This window comes from Bathycoccus prasinos (assembly GCF_002220235.1).
Source record: "Bathycoccus prasinos genomic : Chromosome_3".
Taxonomy (NCBI): Eukaryota; Viridiplantae; Chlorophyta; class Mamiellophyceae; order Mamiellales; family Bathycoccaceae; genus Bathycoccus; species Bathycoccus prasinos.
Window position 1 is genome coordinate 935,393 of NC_024006.1, and position 19,681 is coordinate 955,073.

Consider the following 19,681-nt stretch of genomic DNA (forward strand, 5'->3'; position numbering starts at 1 on the left):
CTCCAATCTGACTTTCTCTCTCTCTCTCTCTCTCTTAAATAACAACAACAGGCGGCAAACGCAAAGACATTGGGCGGCTTCGAGTACGTACTTCCGGGACAACGACTAGTCGTACCCGGACGACGGCGAGGAGGAGGATTAGGAGGAGGACAGCAACGACAACAACACCAATCGAGGATGACGGGGATGAAAAATTTAGCGCCGAACAACAACGGTAATAACATTAGTAGCAGCGTAGTAATGGGACAACACGGCGGCGGAGGAGTGGGAGCGATGACGCCGACGACGGCGGTGGCGAGAATGCCGACGATCGTGACGGCGGTGTCGTTTGTTTTTGGCCTCGCGTTTGGTCTGTTTTTGTTTTCGCGAGAACGAGAATGATAAATTGATTTTTGTTAGTTGTGATGATGATGATGTGTATATTTTCTTCTATATAATATGATACAATTTCAAAGTCTACGTGTGTACTACTACTCTATGATATGTGCTCTCTTCTCACTGAGGCGGCGGCGGCGGCGGCGGCGGCGGATGCATCCCTCCGTGCATTTGATTTATCATCGCCATCGGCGCCGCGTTCATGCCCATCATCATCCCAGGCGGCGGCGGCGGTGGTGGCATTCCTGGCATCCCACCACCCATCATCATCATCCCTGGAGGTGGTGGAGGCGGCATCCCTCCCGGCATGCCGCCCGGCATTCCGCCTCCGACGACGCCCATCCCGGCGAACCCGCTCATTCCGGTCGCGCTTCCGTCTGAAAACATCGCGTGCGGTCTCAACTGTCTCCCCCCGTACCCGCCATTATTCTGCATCCCAGCTTGCGCTAACAACCGTTCCGCTTGACTCCCGTGCCTCTCTCCGTTCGTATCTTTCTTATACGCGTACACGACCGTAATCTGTTTCCCGGCTAAAAACTGTCCGTGCATGGCTTCAATCGCGCGATCGCTCGCTTCGAACGAATCAAACTGCACGAATCCAAACCCTCTGCTCTCTCCACTCTCCGGATCTCGTTGCACTTTCGGTGCCGTAATCACCGACCCGAACGCGCTAAACGTATCGTACAACATCTTCTCGTCGATTTCCGCATCTAAATTCCCCACGAACACGTTCGCGCCGACGCCGACATCTCCTCCTCCTTTCCCTCCATCTTGCGACGCTTTGTTCACTCGAATCGGTTTCCCGAACACTTTAATCATGTTCAATATTTTCACGCAGTATTCGCAATCTTCCTCTCGTTTCATTTCCACGAACGCGTACCCTTGGTGCGAGGACGTCACTCGGTCTTTCGGCACGTACACCGACGCCACCGGTCCGCATTAGACGAAGAGTTCCCAAAGGAGTTGCTCATCCATTTGCGGATCCAAATTCCCGACGTACATGGTCGCGTCCGCGTTTTTCTCTTGCGAGTGTTGCCCTAAAGTGTTCGCGCCGGCGGAGACGGTGATTCTACCGCCGGCGAGGCCGGACATCCCCGAATTCGAGACTCCCGATGTCATTTGTTATTCTTCTTAATACTATTATACAATGTGGAAAAATTTGCTCTTTTTTCCCTCTGGAGCCGCCAAAAATGCTTCATTCTTGTGTCTTTGTTGTGCTCTCATCAAACATCGCTTTAACTCGTTCTCTTCTCACCGAGGAGCAAAAGTGTCAGTTTATACAACACATATATAATAATGCGTCCTTTGGAGGAGTCTGAAGTCGCGCAAGTCTTTGAAAAGCTCTTCAAATTTATCGGGAAGAATTTACGAAACGTTCTCGAATCATCGTCCTCGAGCGGAGGAGGAGAACGAAAAGGAAAAGGAAAAGGAAACGATTCAGACGACGAGGAAGAAGAAGAACAAGGTGTTGGATTTTGTTTCCGCTTACACAAACAAAGAGTCTACTACGTGAAGGACGAAATCGTCAAACGAGCGACGAATATTTCTCGTGAGCAATTGGTGACTTTAGGGCAAAACATAGGGAAGTTCACGCACTCCGGGAAGTTTCGCTTAACCATCGGCGCTTTAGATTTATTAGCACAACACGGGAAATATAAGATGTGGGTGAAACCAACGTCGGAAATGTCGTTTTTATACGGGAATCATCTATTGAAATCCGGGTTAGGACGAGTGACGGAGAACACGCCGACGAATCAAGGGGTGGTTATTTTGAGCATGAGCGACGTGCCGCTCGGATTCGGCGTGTGCGCCAAGTCGACACAGGAGTGCAGGAAAGCGGATCCGAGCGCGGTGGTGTGTTTTCATCAGGCGGATATCGGGGAGTATTTGAGAGCGGAGGATGACATGGTGCCAGGGAAGAAAGAGTAATGTAGCTTAATAATAGTAGTTTTGTGTATTTTGATTCATCGTATTACAGAGTAGTTTTACGTTCTTCACGTTTGTTGCAAAAATCCGCCCAAATGTTGTACATACAGCGTGCGCGCGCGCGTCTCTCTCTTTCTCTCTTATCTTCTTCTTCTAAAAATCTACGAGTGCTTTCTAATCAAGAACAATTCACGTCCTCGTTCTTCTTCCTTCTCTTCTTCTTCTTCTTCTTTTTCTCAATCGTCCAAGAAGGAATCACGATCACCGTCGTCGTCGTCGTTCCGTCTGGAACCTCGTTGTTGTATCCGTTGTTTTTTCTGAACACCAAGTAACGCTCTGGCCGCGTGTTCGGTGTTCAAAGATCCGCCGTTGTCGTCGTCACCGTTATTGTTGTTGTTATTGTTGTTGTTACCCGCCGGACTTCTCGGCGCGAACACCAAAGAACGTCTCTGTTGTCCTCTTCTTTCACCGTTTCTTCCTCCCGCGTCCATCGTCGCGTTCTCTTCGTCGTCTCCATCGTCATCCGCTTCCATCTCGTCCTCTTCTTCTTCCACGGGTATTCGAAACCTTACAATCACGCTATCTTGCGACTCCTCCGCGGTGCCGGTTTCTTTATCCACGACCACCTGTCTCGCGCTATAAAATCTGTGCACCATTTCCAACCTTCGCGCGTTATCCGCAAAGCCAAAGAAAACGACGTCTGGTCTCGTCATCGTTCCGAGAAATCCTTTCCCTAACTGCTTGGCGCTTAAAATACCTCTCGTCGCCACCGGAGGAAGAGAATTGTTGTTGTTGTTGTTGTTGTTGTTGTTGTTGTTGTTGTTGTTATCGTTGTTATCGTTTGTATTTTGCTGCGTTTGTACAGAATAGTGATTACTACTATTCTTATTCCTGACCGCGACTGCCCGCATCTCGGCTAACCTCAACTGCGCAGTTCTCGCAGTCGTCGTCCCTCTTCTTCTTTTTCTTCTCTCTCCTCCCTCCTCATTCTCGTCGTCGTGGTCATCGTCCATCTCTACCCTGGGCGCAACCGGTACCCCTCTCAACTCCACCCCTGCGCTCGCCGTCGCTGTCTTCTCTCCCGCGATGTGCACCGCCCCTTCTCTCCCGACCACCACTTCCACTCTCGCGCTGACAAACTTCAACCGTTCCGTCGCTTCTCTCAACACCGACGCGGACTGATAATCCAAGTCCAACCAATACGGAACTTCTTCGAACCGTCTGGTATCGATCGCCGTCGCGATATCTTCCACGTCTTTTCGATTCAAAGGGCCGTAAATCGGAACGTCTTGGACGATATCAATCTCCCCGCCGAAGGACGAGAAGCACAAGACCGGCGTTAAGTTTCCTTTATTATTATTCGTTCTATTATTCGTATCGTCTTTCCTTCTTTTATGTTCTCTTCTCAGTAACTTCACGTGCGCGCCCGTGGCGTTCACGTTCACCAGTCCTTTCACCACTCGTAACAACCCGTTGCTGTCCACTTTAAAAGCGATTTGGTTCTTCACCGCGGATGAGCACACGTACGACTTTTGTTCGAATATTATTTGATTTTGTTGTCCACTGTTCGTATTAGTAGTGTTATCAAAGATGCTCACGTCCGCGTGCGCGTCCACCCCTCCGGTATCTTCCGGGCGTAACACTAAGGACATTTGCGTTGGATTGAAGTACAACGTGACGACGTTTTTGTTCATCTTTTCGAAGAGAGGGAGCAATCGGTCGAGCCAAGCCAGGCCGAGCTGCGTGATTTGGCCTCTCAGTTTCATTTTTCTTCTCGTATATCTCTCCTTCTCGCGACTGCTTCTTCTTTGAAGCGCTGCTTACGCCTCGATGAGAGTGGAGAGATTTTTGAATTTTCCAAGTGGCAGCCCCTGTGGGAAAATGCTTCAAATTCCTCATTGTGTAGTCCTTATTCGTATGAATATATAGAACAGACTTTCGCAGATATAACACGACTAAAAACAGCAGCACGAGACATTTCACGTTATATATGCGTTATTGCGTGCACGATTTTTTTTGATGACGTCTGATACTACTGCTATTCTGAGAGAGAATGCATCTCATCGTCGTGATGATGCGTTACTCGTGGAACGGAAACGAAACGAGATTCAAATCTGGGAGCGCGCGTACGAACGCGCGCACGAGAGAAAACCAACCAGAAAAGACGTGGAGGAAAACGAGAGCGTGAGAAAGATGTACCGAGAGTATAAAGAACTCGTGGTATCGATGACGAGCACATGCACCACGAAGAGTATTCAGAACAAGAAGAACAACAACAACGGGAAAGGAGGAGGAGATTTCGAAAATTTTCATCCCACTGCTAAGAAGGAGGAATACGAAAGCGACGGGGAGGATGAAGTCATCGAAGCGACGCCGCCGAGGAAACAACGACACATAAAACAACAACAGCACAACAAATCATCATCGTTTTTAAAGTCGTCGTCTTTGCCGTCGTCCTTGGTATCATCTGCAGAGAAGAAGAAAAACGCCGCGGAAGCCGCCGCGGACGAAGCTTCTCTTTTCGCTTTGAAAGAAGAAGCGAAGAAGAAAACGAAACCGTTACTAGTAGTACCACCAGCACCACCGCCGAGTTTAATGATGAGGATGAAAAGTAATAACAACAAAGGTATTATTGCTGGCGATTTTTCTTCGTCCTCCTCGTTCGCGACCATCGCGAATAAGCAAAAGAAGAAGACATCATACGAGCCTTTACTTTGCGAAGAGGACGAGAGAAATCGAGCGAAGGAAAGATTCGGCGCAATGAAGAGACGGGAGATGCACGCGATGGAAAACGTCAGTTTAACGAACGCTTTGAAAGAAGACGTCGTCGTCCAGCCGAGGAAGAAGAAGAAGTTGGTTGTTCGAGAAGAACAAAGAGCGGTCGTAGGAACAGCAGCAGCGGCAGCAGAAGAAGAAGAAATAGAAATAGAAAAAGAAGACGGAAACTCAGCAGCAATGATGAGAGAAGGAAGTAAGATCAACACAGTATCGAAAACAGCCGATGATAATGGAGGAGCAAAAACGACGACGACGACAAAACTTCCACCGACGTTTTCACCGCCAAAGAAAACCGCGGCGCAAATCCGGGCGGAGCACGCGAAAGAAGTCGGCGTCGCCAAGAAAACGGCAAAATTCCGAGGCGTGAGCGAACACTCGCGACGCAAGACGTACAAAGCGCCAAGACGGAGAGCGGGTAGTGCTAAACGCGCGCCAAAAGTGTACACGCGCGACGCCGCTCGAAGTGGTGGCTCGAAACACCTCAACGCGGAAAGGAGAGAGCGAAACGCAAAAGGCAAAACCGGGAAATTTTCCGTCGGCGAGGGCGACGATGATTTGTATAGCAGTAAAAGCAAATACGACGATAGTAACGACGAGGACGACATCGAAAGGAATAAGCTGGACGCTCTGGCCGCGGAAAAACGCAAAAGATTAGAGGAGTTGAACGACGACACTTTGCAAAAATACATCGCGGATGTTCGCGAGTGCCTCTCTTTCGTTGCCGAGAAGAAAGGAGTACAAAGTATGGACGATACGAACGACGACGACGACAACGACGACGACGAAACAGCGGTATTGAAAGAGAAACTGCGCTTGGTTTTAGAGCGTGGATTTGGGTTTCCGGTGTTTAAACCTGGACAAATAGACGTGATTTTACGCGTCTTGAGAGGCGCGAACACGTTAGCGTTGTTGCCCACGGGCGCCGGGAAGTCTCTGACGTACCAACTTCCGGCGTTGCTGTTACCTGGGATCACTTTAGTTATTTCGCCTTTACTTGCATTAATGTCCGATCAAATGCGCGGTTTACCGCCGGCTTTAAAAGGCGCGTGTTTACGTTCGGACGCGTCCTACGAAAAGACGGAGGAAACGCTAGAGGAGGTGAAAAGCGGTAACGTTTCGATTTTATTCGTTTCTCCGGAAAGACTATTGAACGAGAAGTTCTTGTGTGCGCTGCGTGAATGCCCGAACGGAGTAAGTTTAGCGTGCATCGACGAGGCGCATTGCGTCTCGGAATGGTCGCATAACTTTCGACCGGCGTATCATCGACTCGGCTCGATTTTGTTCAATCGAGTGATGAGGAGTGGGATGAACAACAACAACAACAATGGTAAAATGTTCCCAGTGCTAGCGCTCACAGCGACGGCGACGAAGAAGACGGAGATGAGCTTACGCGAGACTTTGAATATTGCCCCCGAGAACGCGCTCAGAAACGATGCCATTCGCGATAACTTGTCCTTATCGGTTATCCGCGTGCCGTCGTGCTCGCGAAATTCAACGCTTTTACACTTCTTGCAAAAAGATCATCCGAAAGGAGCGGCAATAGTGTACGTTGCGTTCAAAAACGAAGCAGAATCAGTTGCGAATTACTTGAAGGTTCAGGGCGTGGTCGCTCGTCCCTATCACGCCGGTCTCGATAAAAGTGAACGCCACAGAACGCAAATGCAGTTTCAAGAGAACAAAGTTCGCGTGATTGTTGCGACGGTTGCTTTTGGCATGGGTTTAGATAAACCGGACGTTCGATATGTGATAAACTACGCGTTGCCGAGGTCGCCGGAAGCGTACATTCAACAGTGCGGCAGAGCCGGTCGAGACGGAAACGAAGCGCATTGCTTGACTTTTTTGGATCCGGAAGATTATTTACGGTCGCGGTCGTTGACGCACGCGGACGGGTGCGATGTCACGAGCATTCGAGATCTCATGGAAATTGTATTTCTCGGCAACGGCGACGTTTTGAAACCGAAGACGACGCAGAAAAAGAAGAAAAAGCAGGTAAGTGAAGAAGTCTTCAGGGACGAGGACGACGATATTGAGAAAAGGAAGACGGATTACGACGCTTACGGTAATTGGATACCGAAGCTCGGGCGTATAAAACCGGATGTCATCGCACCAGTCATTGACGTAAAACTCGAGGCAATAGAAACAGCGTTATCGTGCCTGGAATTGTGGGGCCGGGACGCGCAGTCGATAACATCTCCGGGTTCTCGCGACGTAAAATTGGACGAGGAGTATTCAAATTTACTGCGCGTGCTCCCAGATTTCCGCTCTACGTGCGAAATACGCTTCTTCGGCCGCGATCCGAAAGAGATTGCAAAGCAAAGCACGCTCGTAGATGCTATTCTGAAGCTCTGCCCGGAGCCAAAAGCGGACGGTGCGAGAATCTTTGACATTTGCAAAGCGGCATTTCTATCCAACTGTTCTCTCGATGATGTCGCGTTCCAGTTGAAAGCTTTGCGAGATAATAGAGAAGCGGGATACGAAATTCGCGACCGAGCGCTTGGTTTCGAGATTTTACGAGATCCACCGAAAGGGGATAAATTGCGCAAACTAGCGTTTGATTTAACCAAGCGCTTGGATGCAGTAGAGAAAGGTAGCGTTGGTAAACTGGATGCGTTGTATGCGGCGTTGGATTACGCCGCGGATGCAGAAGCGGACGACGTGCAAGGCGCTCGATTACGCGAAAGTTTGAAGTGGTACTTGAACGCAAGCGAAGAGGAGGGGGAGGAGGAGGAGGTAGAAAGAGTTGAAGAAGATCCGAACGGAGGAGAAGAAGACGTGCCGGTTCGCAGGGTTGCCGAGGGAGCAAAACGCCCGAAGTGCGTGTTAACGGAAAAGCGGATGCTCGTCGCCGACATTCGCGAAATACTCACGCATCGCAGAGACGGTAAAGTCGGTGGCGCCGGTATGCTTCGCGCTCGCGCCGTCGCGCGCATTTTACACGGTATAGGGTCCCCGAAGTACCCAGCCGCGGAATGGCGAAGAGGTAGTTCCGCACATCTGTGGGAGCGCCATCGAGACGTCGATTTCTATACCGTCGTTGAAATGTGCAACGCCGAGATCTTGCGCGTAAGAGGCGTGGTGCCTACGAGCGATACTAAGAATAGCGAGTAGAATACTAGTAATAGATAGTTTTTAGTAGTAGTAAAGGTACACTTTAATTTACAGGAGGGATCATACTCATCGTTACGATTGCGGGGGCGACTCGGGCTTACCGAGCGTCGTCGATTTAGACGACGACGACGACGGCAGTGGTGATGGTGGTGGCGGTGTTTTATTTTTTCTTCCGCTCGTCGTTCCTCTCGGCGAGCACGTGCTAAAGAGATTCCCTAAACCGAACAAGTCCGATGCGGACGCGGCGCTCTTTTGTTGCTGCATTTCGTGCGGATCTTTATCCGGAAACAATTCGTATTTGACGGAATCTTTACTATCTTTTTCGCTCACGTCGTCGTTTACGTCGTCGTCGTCGCCGCCTAGGTGAGAGGACGTCGTCGTCACCGACCCGGTCGGGGTCAACTCGTGCGGGTCAACTTCTCCTCTCCCGACGGTCCTGACCGTGAACGAGGATCGCGCGCTTTCCATAGTCTTCGCGGCCATTTTTGCCCCGCTCTCCGTGGTTTTCTTCATTCCGTCGTACACCGTCGTAAAACCGTCGTCCAAGAACTTTTTACTCATCATGAACCCGTCTGAAACGCCGTTGGTGATGAGATTCAAACTTTCGTCTTGAAACTCGACGATAATTCTTTGCAACACGCCTTGCGCGATTCGTTTCCCGAACGCCTTCCTGGTGCCCACGAACACTTTATCCACCATTTCAAACTTGTTCACCTTGAAAGACGTTTGCGAAACCGTTAATATTTTCACGTTCCAATCGATTAATTTCGTCTCTTTCACTCTCAGAACCAATGGTCTCTTTTGCATCATCTCGATTGGATCTTCTTGCACGTGGTTTATCATCGTCGCGTACCTCCCAAGCGCGGTCAGTTTATCCGTCACGTCCGTCGCCACCGCGCCGATTTCTTTCACAACTGAACCGGAAATCTCGATCGTCTTATTCGCCGCCTCTTGAATCTTCTTGTTCGCGTCTTCGATTTGCGTTTGAACTTGAGATTGAAAGTAGGAAAATAAACCGTTGTTGTTGGTATTCTTCGCGTTTGACGTCAAATCCTCCTCCTCCTCGCGCGTCCCAGTAGCATTCGTCCCTTTCGTCGTCGCAGCTTCATCTTCTTTTGCTTCTTCTTCCGAGGAGGAGGAGGAGAGTTTCACCGACGCTTTTTTCTTAAACACCCGAAAATTCCCTCTCCCTCTCCACTCCTCGACGAACACGTCCACGCCTCTCAATACCATCGAGTCGACTTTCGCGCTCAAAAATCCAACCGCGAAATTTTTATCCTCCATGAACTGCATCATCGGCACGAGCGTGAAAAACGAACACCGGAACGAAATCTGTTTTACGCGCATGAAGTACGGGGACGAAAATTCCGGGATCTTGGTCTTCTGTATCTTCTCCGCGTTTTCACGTTTTTCCTTTTTTTCCTCCTTCGTGGCCGCTTCATCAGCCAAAGCACCGATGTCATCATCATCCTCCTCTTCGGAAACGCAGTTCCCGACGTATACGTCAAAAACGTCCACTCGGTTCCACCGAAACTTCACTCGTTTCAGAGTCACTTTTTCGCTTTCCGGGAATACGTTTTTTTCGAGTAACGCTAACACGTATTCGGTGACTTTTGCGTCTACGTATCGTATCATCTGCGTGCGATTCAAGTACAGAAATGCGAAACTCATGAGTACGAATTGGAGGATGGAAAGGACCAACTGCGGGTGCAAAAGAGTCTGGAAAAGAAGGCGGTGCGAAAACGCGAGGAAACGAATCCACAGAGGAAGCGTTTCCTCCATCTTTTTATGACGACTTATATGCGTGTGGTACTTTAAAAGAGAGGATCTTTTGTGGGGAAATGTGATTTGAGAAATGTGTGTCTACTCTAAATTCTATTACGTGCTATGTGCTACAACTGCTCTCCCTCTTCCTCTTTTTTTACCTCTTTTTCTCCTTCTCGCGACGCCTCTTTCTCTCCTTTTTCTCTTTCCTTTGTTTTCGCTTCTTTTCTTCTTTTCTCTTCCTCTTGGTGGTCTTCTTCTTTAACGAATGTGATGATGATGATGATGATGTTGAGTCAGAATCGGAATCAGAATCATCCCTAAACTCCTTCTTCCTCTTCTTTCTCGTCCTCTTCTTACCATTACCACTATAAATCCCTAACATCTCGTTCCTCTCTTTCTCCTCCCTTTCCTTTATGATGTTCATCTCCTCTTTAATTCTTTTCTCGTCGTCTTTCTCGTCCAAATCATCATCATCTGTAATTCGTTCCTTCGCGTACCAGAACAAATCTTTCCCGCGTTGCCACCTCCCGACGCTCGCTTTCACCGAGTGGCCTAAATAGTTCTCCCGGTGTTGGGTGTCATTTTTGACGGACTCCCAGGAGAACTGGTCCTTACCACCTCGCGTGCCACCGCGAGCTGGGCCGTCGTCCATTTAGTATAGTATGAGTGTGTGATGTATTTATTCTCGCAAAGCGTGCTCGTTTTGTGCAGCACATAGGTAAAATCTACGCGCAATCTATAATCTCGATATCTCTCTAATTTACACATCTCTCTCTCTCTCTGAAAACTATTATTAAGGATTGATGTAATCCGCGGATTCGTAGTCGAAATAGTCCAACCGTTTCGTTCGAGACCACGATTTCAATAAGGCGTCTTGGTTTTTCACCGCGCAGCGAAGCGAGGACGGTTGCGTTTGCATCGTTTTCAGCCATTTTTGGAAATGACGCGGCTGTTGATGATGTTTTGAGGAGGAGGAGGAGGAGGAGGAGGACGGAGGAGAAGGAGGATGATAATATTCGACGTTTCCTAAGGTGTACCCTTGGAAATGTTGCAAGGCGAGTTCGAATCGTTCGGCGAACGGGTATATCGCTACATCCGCCAGAGACGCTCTGTCGCCGCCAAAGAGAAAGACTTTGCGTTTAGTATTACTATTGTCATCATCATTGTGCTTCTCAATTAACGCGTCTATTTCCCAAATTTCTCTCTCAAACCGCTCTAAAGTCCTTTCGTTTCTGGTCGTATCAAAACTCCAACCTCCCCCGATCGCTTGTAATCCTAAACTCACGAATTTTTGGTCGCACGCGTTGGCGAAACGCTTCGCGTCTTCATAAGATGAGGGTGATGATGACGACGACGAAGAAGTTAAAGAAGAAGAATCATCATCAGAATAATACTCCTCCCACAACCGTTCGTTAATTCGTAAGCTTTCGCTCACGAGTTCGCCAGTCTCTGAGAATTCAATCAAAGGCACGACGCCTCTCCCGTTGGTCATATCGAGGAAAAATTTTGGTTTGTTCGAAAGGTCAACGTCCACGATATCTACTTTTCCTCCTTCTTCACGAAGCAGATGTAATTCATCTAAACAAAGTCTCACTCTGTGCGCGTACGGACACAACGAGTGCGTGTAAAAGACAATCTTTTCGTGAGGATGTTTCTCGCTTCTTCTTTCAGTGTTACTACTACTACTACTACTACTACTACTACTACTACTACTTGTTCTTCCATCAATATCATCAATATCATCATCATCCCCTAACAACTTTGCATCATTTTGAAAAGAAGAAACAGAAGAAGACAAATCAGAAGAAGAGGAAGAAAACATCGCGACCACTCCTTTTTTATTAAACATCGTCTTCTTTGTCTTCTTCTTCTTTGGTGCTACCGTCATCGACTCTGACGGCGACAAAAACCGCGACACAGAAGACGAAGAAGAAGTCATATCTATTTATAAGAGAAGAAGGGAAAAAAAGTGGATAAAATGGAAACAAAAATTCATTCATCTTCATTAAGAGAAACGCTCGCTTCGGAGAAGAGAGATGTTCGTAACATCATCATCACCTTCTTCTTCTTCTTCTTTTGCTGCCCCGTCGTTATTGTTCCAGCGGCAGAAAAGCGCGACTCCTTTTACGACGACGACTCCTCTTCTTCGCGACGAGAAGAGTAGTAAGAAGAATTCGAGACGAATTTCATCATCTTCTCCCAATATGAACCCTTTCGAGTTTACGACAGCCTCGCGAACGGTGTTTGAAATCGATGCGTTTGAAACGCGCGCGGTGAAGTTGATCACAGATTTAGCGAAGCAAGAAAACGCGACGATCGATTCGGATGCGCATCCCGGAAAAGTCCTAATCGTGTGCGGGGAGTCGGAGAGATTTTCAGCGCCTTTGAAGAAAAAGTTGAAAGAAGAAGCAAACGTTGAGTCGGTTGTCTTTCATTGCCCGAAAGGCGAACCGACGGTACAGTCGGCGATTGATTGCACGAAATTAGCGTCGGAGAGTATGTGCGAACTCGTTGTCGCGGTAGGGGGTGGAACGGCGGTGGATACCGGCAAGTGCGTGGCCGCGATGTTGACCAACGGCGGCGCCGAGCGGGATATATACGATTTTCTCGAGGTGGTTGGAAAAGCGATGCCGATTGAAAAAAGACCGAGACCGTTCGTGGCGATACCGACGACGGCTGGACCCGGAGCGGAGTTGACCAAGAATAGCGTGCTCGAAGCTGGAGATAGGAAAGTGAGCATGCGTCATCCGTTGATGTTGCCGGATTTGGTCATCGTCGATCCGAAATTGACCGTGCAAATGCCGAGGGACGTGACCGCGCACACCGGGTTGGACGCTCTGACGCAGTGCATTGAACCGTACGTGTGTAATTCTCCGAACCCAGTGACGGATAGTTTGAGCATGAGTGGTATTAAATTAGGCGCGAAGAGTTTACGAAGATGTTTGGAACAGCCGGAGGATATAAACGCGAGGACGGATATGGCGTTATGCGCCATGTACGGAGGGATGGCGTTGGCGAACGCCAAGTTAGGTGCGGTGCACGGATTTAGCGGTACGCTGGGTGGTTTGCTACACGCGCCGCACGGGGCGATTTGTGCGGCGTTGTTGCCACACTGCGTGAAAATGAACGTGAAGTTGTTAGAGACGCGCGTGATGGACGAGAATCCGCAAAGTGCGAAAGAAGGTTTACGACGGTACGAAGAAGTAGCCAACGCGTGTTTAGGTAAAGACGACGCCACGGTCGCAGAATTGGTAAAATGGATAGAAGATTTAGTGTCATTTTGCGGGGTGCCAAAGTTGAGCACGTTTGGCATGAAAGACGAAGACGTCTCGGAGTCCGTCTCGAAGAGCATGCAAAGTTCGAGCATGAAGGGCAACCCGGTTGCTTTAACCGTCGAAGAGTTGGAAGAAATGCTCAGGAATGCTATGTAATAATCGTACTGCTCTATGTGCTCTAATCGACAAGAATTAAGGAAAGTCATCTTTCGCCATCATGAGACTGGTCACCCACCGCTCCAATTTCCCTTCAAACTCCCTCCCGTAATCCAACTCTAACCGTTTCCCGACTCGTTCCCACGCATCGCTTTTCTCTAACAGTTTATCTAAAACTCTCGCGGCGGCGTTACAATCTTCCGCTGAATTTTGGTTCGAGCGGAAGTATTGTCTCTCTGCGAGGAATCTCGAGTCCCCGACGCCAACGAGGACGTATTTCCTCCTCCGTTTACTCTTCGTCTTTGTTGTCTCGTTTCTCTTCTTCTTCTTCGACGCGTTCAACAGAATCTTCACGACTTCCAATCCTTCCTTTGCAATCTCGTCGTTTTCGACGGTTTCTACCACGATGACCACGATACGGGGATTTGTTGTTGTTGTTGTTGTTGTTGTTGGTGTTCTCGTCCGCATCGCGTTTTCGTTATCTTCTTTGTCTTCATCTTTGTCTTTGTCTTCTTCTTCTTCTTCTTGGATGATTTCCCCTAATTTTCGTAGCGGGGAAATGCGTCTGCGTGATGATGATGATGACGTTCGCGACGATGAAGAAGAAGAGAATAAATCGACGAGCTTTTGCGCGACAATCTCCGCGACTGGGCCGCAATGCGCGACGTCAATTTCTAAGCTCGCTTTCGTTGTCGTTTCCATCATCGTCAATTAAAATCTATATATGTGTAGTCTTTTTGTGCTAAAAACCCCTAAAAATGTGCCGCTCAACGACGCTCCTTTTCTCTCTCTTCTCGGATGTCCAGAACTGCGGGATATGCGTTTTTTAACAGTCTCAAACTCTCTAAAGTCAACTCGAAGGAATGGACGGTATCTACGCCAGGCACGTCGTCAAAGTAGTGGTATTTCACGTCGTCTTTGTCCAAGCTTTTGTCTTTACTGTTACTCCCGCTCTTGGACCCGTTGCTGTCTTTTTTCCAGGCGCTAAAGCCGTAGAGCGTGACTTTGTCGCACTGCTGAGCGGCGGCGACGATGGCGAACCATCCGGAATTTGGTTTGCACGATTCCTCTTGGTTCATGGCGTTGGAGATGGAAATCGCGCCTCTGCGTTTGCGCCAATTTTCCTTCGCGTCCTTGGCTCTTTGCGCGGTTAACGCGCAGTTCGGCGTCTGTTCGCCTCTCTCGGCGGCTTCCGAGAGCGCGTCTTTACTCACCGAGTTCCAAAGCGCGTTGGCGCGAACGATAAAATCTGGAGAGAGCAAAGACGTCATCGGAGGCTTAAACCGACGGAGAATGAGTTGGATGAATTTTCTTCGCCACGCCATGCTCAAGGTGGTCTCGTAGAGGACTAACCGACTGTTTTCCGGCTTTTTCATCTTCTTGAGCATTTCGCGTCTGCGCCAGTTCGGGTCGGTTAAATCGATATCTTCCTCTTGCTTAAAAATGAGCGGCTCAGCGTGACATCCTTTCATTCGACACTTGATTAACGTGCCCAAACAAACTTTCGCGTCGCACACGTCTGGATCGTTAATCCGTAACGTCCTGGCGTCGTTGAATCCTAGGCGTTGCGCGTGGTGCATGTTCACGATGTCGTGCGTCGTTCGGCTGCCGACGTGCTTGGAGAATTTCTTCACTGGCGGGTAATTGATTCGGAAGACGCCGTCGTGTTGATCAATCTCTTCGCCGTATTCGTGTTTCAACATCAATCCTGAGTTGGCCACGACCGCACACGTTTTATACGGACGTTTCTTTGAAATCGTTTCGGATTGCGGTAAAAGCTTGACGAGCAACGGGTGGAAGAAGAATCTCCAAATGGCGTCGTTTCCGTTCGGTCCAGGGGCGACCGTAGTCACGTACGCGCGTTTGCGTTCTCCAGCACCAACGTTTCCGACGCACTCGAACGTATCTTTCGTAATTTCCAAGTTGACCAGTTGCGGATCGACTTTCAAAGCGGTGGCGTTTGGGAGCGGCCATCGCAAACGCATCGGGCTACTCGCCGATTTCGCCGTTTTCGCGTCGTCGTGCGCTTTGTGCGCGGCGACGAACCGTTCCGCGTACCCGTACGCGTCCGTGAGTTGGTCTACTAAACACTTCGTTTCGATGGCTGCTTTGTTGTTGCCAAAAATCACGTCCGCGTCTGCATCCAACGCGGCTTTGTTATTCGTAAAGAATAAATCCTTCCCTCCTCCTCCGTCGGATGAAGAAGATGAAGAAGAAGAAGAAGAAGAAGAAGAGCAATCGCATCTCATCGTTTGCGGTTTCACCATGCAGTTGTTTACCTCTTCTGGTTTTGCAAAACCAAGGGATTCAATCATCTTCTCTCTGGACATCAAATCTACGTTCTTTTCTAATTTAAAGCACCGACCGAAATTTCTCGAGTGCGCGAACGTGCGCGTGCGTTGACACTCGTCGCCTGTCGCGCTTCCAGGTATTCGGACACACGCACCCCAATCCGACCATTCGCCGATAATACCAGCTGCGAATAATTGTTCCGACCGACGTTCGCTAATCATCGCTACTTCTGCTTTATCTAAAACCATCGCCGACGAGATCGATTGCGGCGACAAACCTTCCGTTAAATCTATGTTTTCTAAATTCTCGTCGTCGTTCATGTCCGAGTTACTCGTCGCGCGTTCCGCGTTCTTCAACTCCTCGACGGCCCCATGAATAGAGCTCTCTGCCGCGTTCTGTCTATCTTTAGCCGTTCTCGCGAGTTCTTCTAATTTGCCAAAAGAGGACGCAAATTCGGAATCAGGTTTATACTGCGCGGCCGGAGGCGGTCTCGTGCTCACTCTCGCCTGGACAATCGCCGCGTGCATCTCGTGCGCCAAATGTCTCAAAACGTCGTCTTTCGCCACATCCGCGGTTAAGCCCCTGTCCCCTTTTGCTTTCATGTACGCGTCTAACTTCTCTCTCGCTACGTCTACGTCGAATCGCTTCCCTCTCGCCTGCCTCTTCAAACTCGCAAACACATCCGACATGGAAATTTTCGTCAATCTATACCCAGCTTTCGCGAACATCTCAAATCGCGTGTGCGCGTCTTCAAACGTCGTCGCGCCTTCATTTATCGATCGAACGGCTTCTAAAACTTCCGCCGCCCACGTTGTCGCAGATATGATCACCTCATTGTTGTTTTTACTTCTACTACTACCATCGCCGTCTGCGTCGTCGTTGTTGTTGTTATTGTTCGATACCGCGGCAATATCCACCGCGTCTTCGTCTTCGCTACTCGACGTAAAACTACTGCTCTCCGCATCTTGGCTCCCACTCCCCATCACCATCGCTTTGTTGTTGTTGTTGTTGTTGTTGTTGTTGTTGTTGTTGTTGTCATTGCTTCTATTTATCATCTCTCGTCTATTATCTTTAGTACTCTCACTCCTCGCGCCTCCTCCTTCACCTAAAAACTTTGACGTTTTTGCCCTTTTGGTGGCAGCACTACCTGTAGTCACATCACCATTCTCATCATCATCATCATAAATATTATTATCAGTATTCGTTCGTTTCAATCGAGAGGAAGAACCACCAACAACGCGAAGGTGATATTGAGGACGATGATGCAGCATATCGTAATCCAAATGCACGTTCAAATGCGCGTGCAATTGCACCCACCGAACGGCAATAAACAAACCCCAAGAGACGACGATCAACGCGAAGAATTTAATTCTCATTTCGCGCGAGGTTTTATTGGAAAGTCTGTCTCGGGTCGTTTACGTCTTTATCGTCGTCGTCGGATACGGAAAGGATTATATTTATGAAGAAACAGACGACGAGAGAAAAGAGAAGAAATTAATTGAACGAATTTAACAAAATACTACTCGATGAACGAATACTCTTTTCAATCACACATCATCATCCATTCTCCGTCTGTTATTGTCATCTCTTGAGTCTCTTTGGTTTCTCTTTCCCTTGCCTTTTCGGCAAGACTTCATCGAACGCTCGATGGAAACCACCCTTTTTTTCATCATCATCCTCTTGTCGTTCGTCCATCGTCCACGCCGAGCGCAAGATTTTAACCACCGTGTCGATGTTCAGAACGTCGTGCGTTTGGTCCGGTCGCAACGTTTTTACGGGCAATTTGCGACTTTGAACGCCTAAGGATGACGCTTTCTTTTTGCTCGTTTTCATTCCTCTGGTTTTTAGATCGACGATGCCACCGACGACGAAGATATTGGATGGGTCTCGCAGTTCGGAAAGCGAGAGCGGAGTTTCCGCGTCCGGCGAGAGGTAGATGACGTTGTTTTTGGTTTGACCTTCTTCTTGGCAGGCGACGACGTCGCACTCTTCGGCGGGGTCTGGGAGCATTTCGACGTGCTTGCTCCACGTGTCCGCGTTGAAGAAAGTTTCGGATTCGTATTTGATGTCGCCGGCGAACGAGGCGAAAGTTACTCGCAAATCGCCTTTGCTTTTTTTACCGACGGAGGTTATTTCGCAGAGTTGCTTCGCTACAGATCTTAAAGCTCTGGCGGAGTCGTGTTCGTACGATAAATCGACGATGACTTTTAACGCGTTTGGATTACTTCGTGCGATTTCAATGACTTTCTCATCTTCTTCTTTCTCATCGTTGTTCTTCCTCATCGCCGCGCGCTTCCTCGCGTTCGCTTGGCGAATCTCATCGAAAAGTAACGCTTCCTCGACGGTAAACCAAACGTGCTCGTCCGATACTTTGATGATGGTATCGTCGTCGTTACTAAAACTTATTGCGATGAACGTTTTTCCTCGTCTGTCCAACGCTATTTGACTGACGTTTTCGTAACCAAGCTTAATCATCTCCTCGCCAATTGGAACGCCCGATATAAACGCGTGCGTGCGAGCGAGCGGTTTGAGTGTTTCCAACGCCAACTGTAAATGCGACGTCGTCGACGACGAAGAAGAACGACGTTCATCCCCTGGCGGTGGTGCGACAAAATCAACGTTACGACCAAACGGAAGGTTCGAGACGACGACTGTTTTACTCGGGTCGGATGTAAACGAGGTTCGGATAAACGCGTTCGCTTGTTGAAATCTCGGGAAAGGACTTCCCGAGGACGAGGCCTGCTCCGAAGGTACCGCCTGCGCGCCGGAAGCGGCACCAAAAAACCAACGCGCATTTCTTTGACTCTTTTCAATCAAATGTCCCGTCGCGTCGCTTCCGATGACGTTTCCAAATCCGAGCTGTTTCGCCGCGACGCACAGCGTGCCGGATCCGCAGAACGGATCCAAGAATGTAATCTCGGAAAGTTTCGTCGACGATTTTGGACTCGCTAACGTCGCCGCGACGGTATTCACTAAAGCTCTCGCGACTTCAAATCGCGTCCCGCTGCTATAATTGGCCGGTTTTTGCGCCCACGCCAAAGAGGATTTCACCACCGAGTGTGCTTCGCTCGTATCTGGCGCGTAGGAAGCGAGCGCAAACGTATACGCCGTTTCCGTTTCTAAAATAACAAAGCGCAAAGCGTGCTCCTTCGCTCGAACGACGTCTGGTTCGCGCGGGTCAACTCCAGTAAACGTCGCCCGAACGCCGTATTTATACCCAACATCAGCAGGCGATAACTGTTTCACTCGTTTCGTACAAAATTGCAACAGCTCGTCCGACGGTTTCCTTTGACTTTCTTCTCTTCGTTGAAATCTCGCCACGGTTTCGTAAATCAAAGCGATTGGCGGATTATAATCTTCTCCTTCCATTTCCATTCCCGGAAGAACCCCATCGCTGCACGTCTTCTCTAACCTCTCCGCGAACGTCTCCCAACTCGTCTCGCTAAAAATCGGCTCGACTTTCGCCCGGAGCGACGCCGCGTTTCGCGTGAACGCGGAACCGTGCGAATCTTGAGCCATGAACAGACCAATCGAAAGCTGGTCGAAGAATACGAAATCATCTTCAACGTAGTCGTTTTTGTTGTCTTCTTTTCCTTCATCATCATCTGAAGTATTCATCCCGCCGGTGGTACTACACGCCATGGTTTCCATCGCGTACAAGTTGTACAAATTCTCGTTCTTCAGCGTCACGTACAAGCTTCTTCGCTTTCGTTGTCTTCTCCTCTCGTTTTTGTCCTCATCATCGCGCGCAGAAAGACGACGATGACTTCGACGCACTTCCTCGAACGCCGTTCGTTCTCTCTCAACGAGCGACAAACCTTCTTCAGATATTCCTCGTAAACTTCGCCGTCGTAATTCGTCTAAAACGGATTCAAAGTACTCGCACTTACGCGACGTTTTCCTCATCGGTACCGCAGGGAATCGCCCGAGCTTGGACGATTTCGACGACGCTTTGATACCGAGAGGTGTTGGAATGCTCCTGGGCGTCGTTTTTGCGCTCATCG

General features: G+C 49.1%; 11 protein-coding genes across 11 annotated transcripts; 3 read left to right on the forward strand and 8 right to left on the reverse strand.

The window, feature by feature from the left end:
- Nucleotides 1–495: 495 nt before the first annotated feature.
- On the reverse strand, nucleotides 496–1,239 carry Bathy03g04930 (predicted protein; the record flags this gene model as incomplete). The annotated part of the gene is made up of 1 exon (XM_007514049.1): nucleotides 496–1,239. One exon carries the CDS (start codon nucleotides 1,237–1,239, stop codon nucleotides 496–498), a length of 744 nt encoding a protein of 247 aa, XP_007514111.1.
- A 75-nt stretch (nucleotides 1,240–1,314) lies between these two features.
- On the reverse strand, nucleotides 1,315–1,467 carry Bathy03g04940 (predicted protein; the record flags this gene model as incomplete). The annotated part of the gene is made up of 1 exon (XM_007514243.1): nucleotides 1,315–1,467. One exon carries the CDS (start codon nucleotides 1,465–1,467, stop codon nucleotides 1,315–1,317), a length of 153 nt encoding a protein of 50 aa, XP_007514305.1.
- A 204-nt stretch (nucleotides 1,468–1,671) lies between these two features.
- On the forward strand, nucleotides 1,672–2,304 carry Bathy03g04950 (60S ribosome subunit biogenesis protein NIP7 homolog; the record flags this gene model as incomplete). The annotated part of the gene is made up of 1 exon (XM_007514242.1): nucleotides 1,672–2,304. One exon carries the CDS (start codon nucleotides 1,672–1,674, stop codon nucleotides 2,302–2,304), a length of 633 nt encoding a protein of 210 aa, XP_007514304.1.
- A 233-nt stretch (nucleotides 2,305–2,537) lies between these two features.
- Nucleotides 2,538–4,067, reverse strand: Bathy03g04960 (predicted protein; the record flags this gene model as incomplete). Its single annotated transcript, XM_007514077.1, has 1 exon — nucleotides 2,538–4,067. One exon carries the CDS (start codon nucleotides 4,065–4,067, stop codon nucleotides 2,538–2,540), a length of 1,530 nt encoding a protein of 509 aa, XP_007514139.1.
- Nucleotides 4,068–4,320: 253 nt separating this feature from the next.
- Nucleotides 4,321–8,187, forward strand: Bathy03g04970 (ATP-dependent DNA helicase RecQ; the record flags this gene model as incomplete). Its single annotated transcript, XM_007514264.1, has 1 exon — nucleotides 4,321–8,187. The coding sequence occupies one exon, from the start codon at nucleotides 4,321–4,323 to the stop codon at nucleotides 8,185–8,187; it is 3,867 nt and encodes a 1,288-aa protein (XP_007514326.1).
- Nucleotides 8,188–8,259: 72 nt separating this feature from the next.
- Bathy03g04980 (unnamed protein product) lies at nucleotides 8,260–9,969 on the reverse strand (the record flags this gene model as incomplete). Its single annotated transcript, XM_007514140.1, has 1 exon — nucleotides 8,260–9,969. One exon carries the CDS (start codon nucleotides 9,967–9,969, stop codon nucleotides 8,260–8,262), a length of 1,710 nt encoding a protein of 569 aa, XP_007514202.1.
- A 139-nt stretch (nucleotides 9,970–10,108) lies between these two features.
- On the reverse strand, nucleotides 10,109–10,606 carry Bathy03g04990 (predicted protein; the record flags this gene model as incomplete). Its single annotated transcript, XM_007514125.1, has 1 exon — nucleotides 10,109–10,606. The coding sequence occupies one exon, from the start codon at nucleotides 10,604–10,606 to the stop codon at nucleotides 10,109–10,111; it is 498 nt and encodes a 165-aa protein (XP_007514187.1).
- A 141-nt stretch (nucleotides 10,607–10,747) lies between these two features.
- Nucleotides 10,748–11,842, reverse strand: Bathy03g05000 (predicted protein; the record flags this gene model as incomplete). Its single annotated transcript, XM_007514276.1, has 1 exon — nucleotides 10,748–11,842. The coding sequence occupies one exon, from the start codon at nucleotides 11,840–11,842 to the stop codon at nucleotides 10,748–10,750; it is 1,095 nt and encodes a 364-aa protein (XP_007514338.1).
- A 316-nt stretch (nucleotides 11,843–12,158) lies between these two features.
- Nucleotides 12,159–13,385, forward strand: Bathy03g05010 (iron-containing alcohol dehydrogenase; the record flags this gene model as incomplete). Its single annotated transcript, XM_007513840.1, has 1 exon — nucleotides 12,159–13,385. The coding sequence occupies one exon, from the start codon at nucleotides 12,159–12,161 to the stop codon at nucleotides 13,383–13,385; it is 1,227 nt and encodes a 408-aa protein (XP_007513902.1).
- Nucleotides 13,386–14,152: 767 nt separating this feature from the next.
- Nucleotides 14,153–17,053, reverse strand: Bathy03g05020 (CMP-N-acetylneuraminate-poly-alpha-2, 8-sialyltran sferase; the record flags this gene model as incomplete). Its single annotated transcript, XM_007513887.1, has 1 exon — nucleotides 14,153–17,053. The coding sequence occupies one exon, from the start codon at nucleotides 17,051–17,053 to the stop codon at nucleotides 14,153–14,155; it is 2,901 nt and encodes a 966-aa protein (XP_007513949.1).
- Nucleotides 17,054–17,258: 205 nt separating this feature from the next.
- Bathy03g05030 (predicted protein) lies at nucleotides 17,259–19,679 on the reverse strand (the record flags this gene model as incomplete). The annotated part of the gene is made up of 1 exon (XM_007514354.1): nucleotides 17,259–19,679. One exon carries the CDS (start codon nucleotides 19,677–19,679, stop codon nucleotides 17,259–17,261), a length of 2,421 nt encoding a protein of 806 aa, XP_007514416.1.
- Nucleotides 19,680–19,681: the final 2 nt, after the last annotated feature.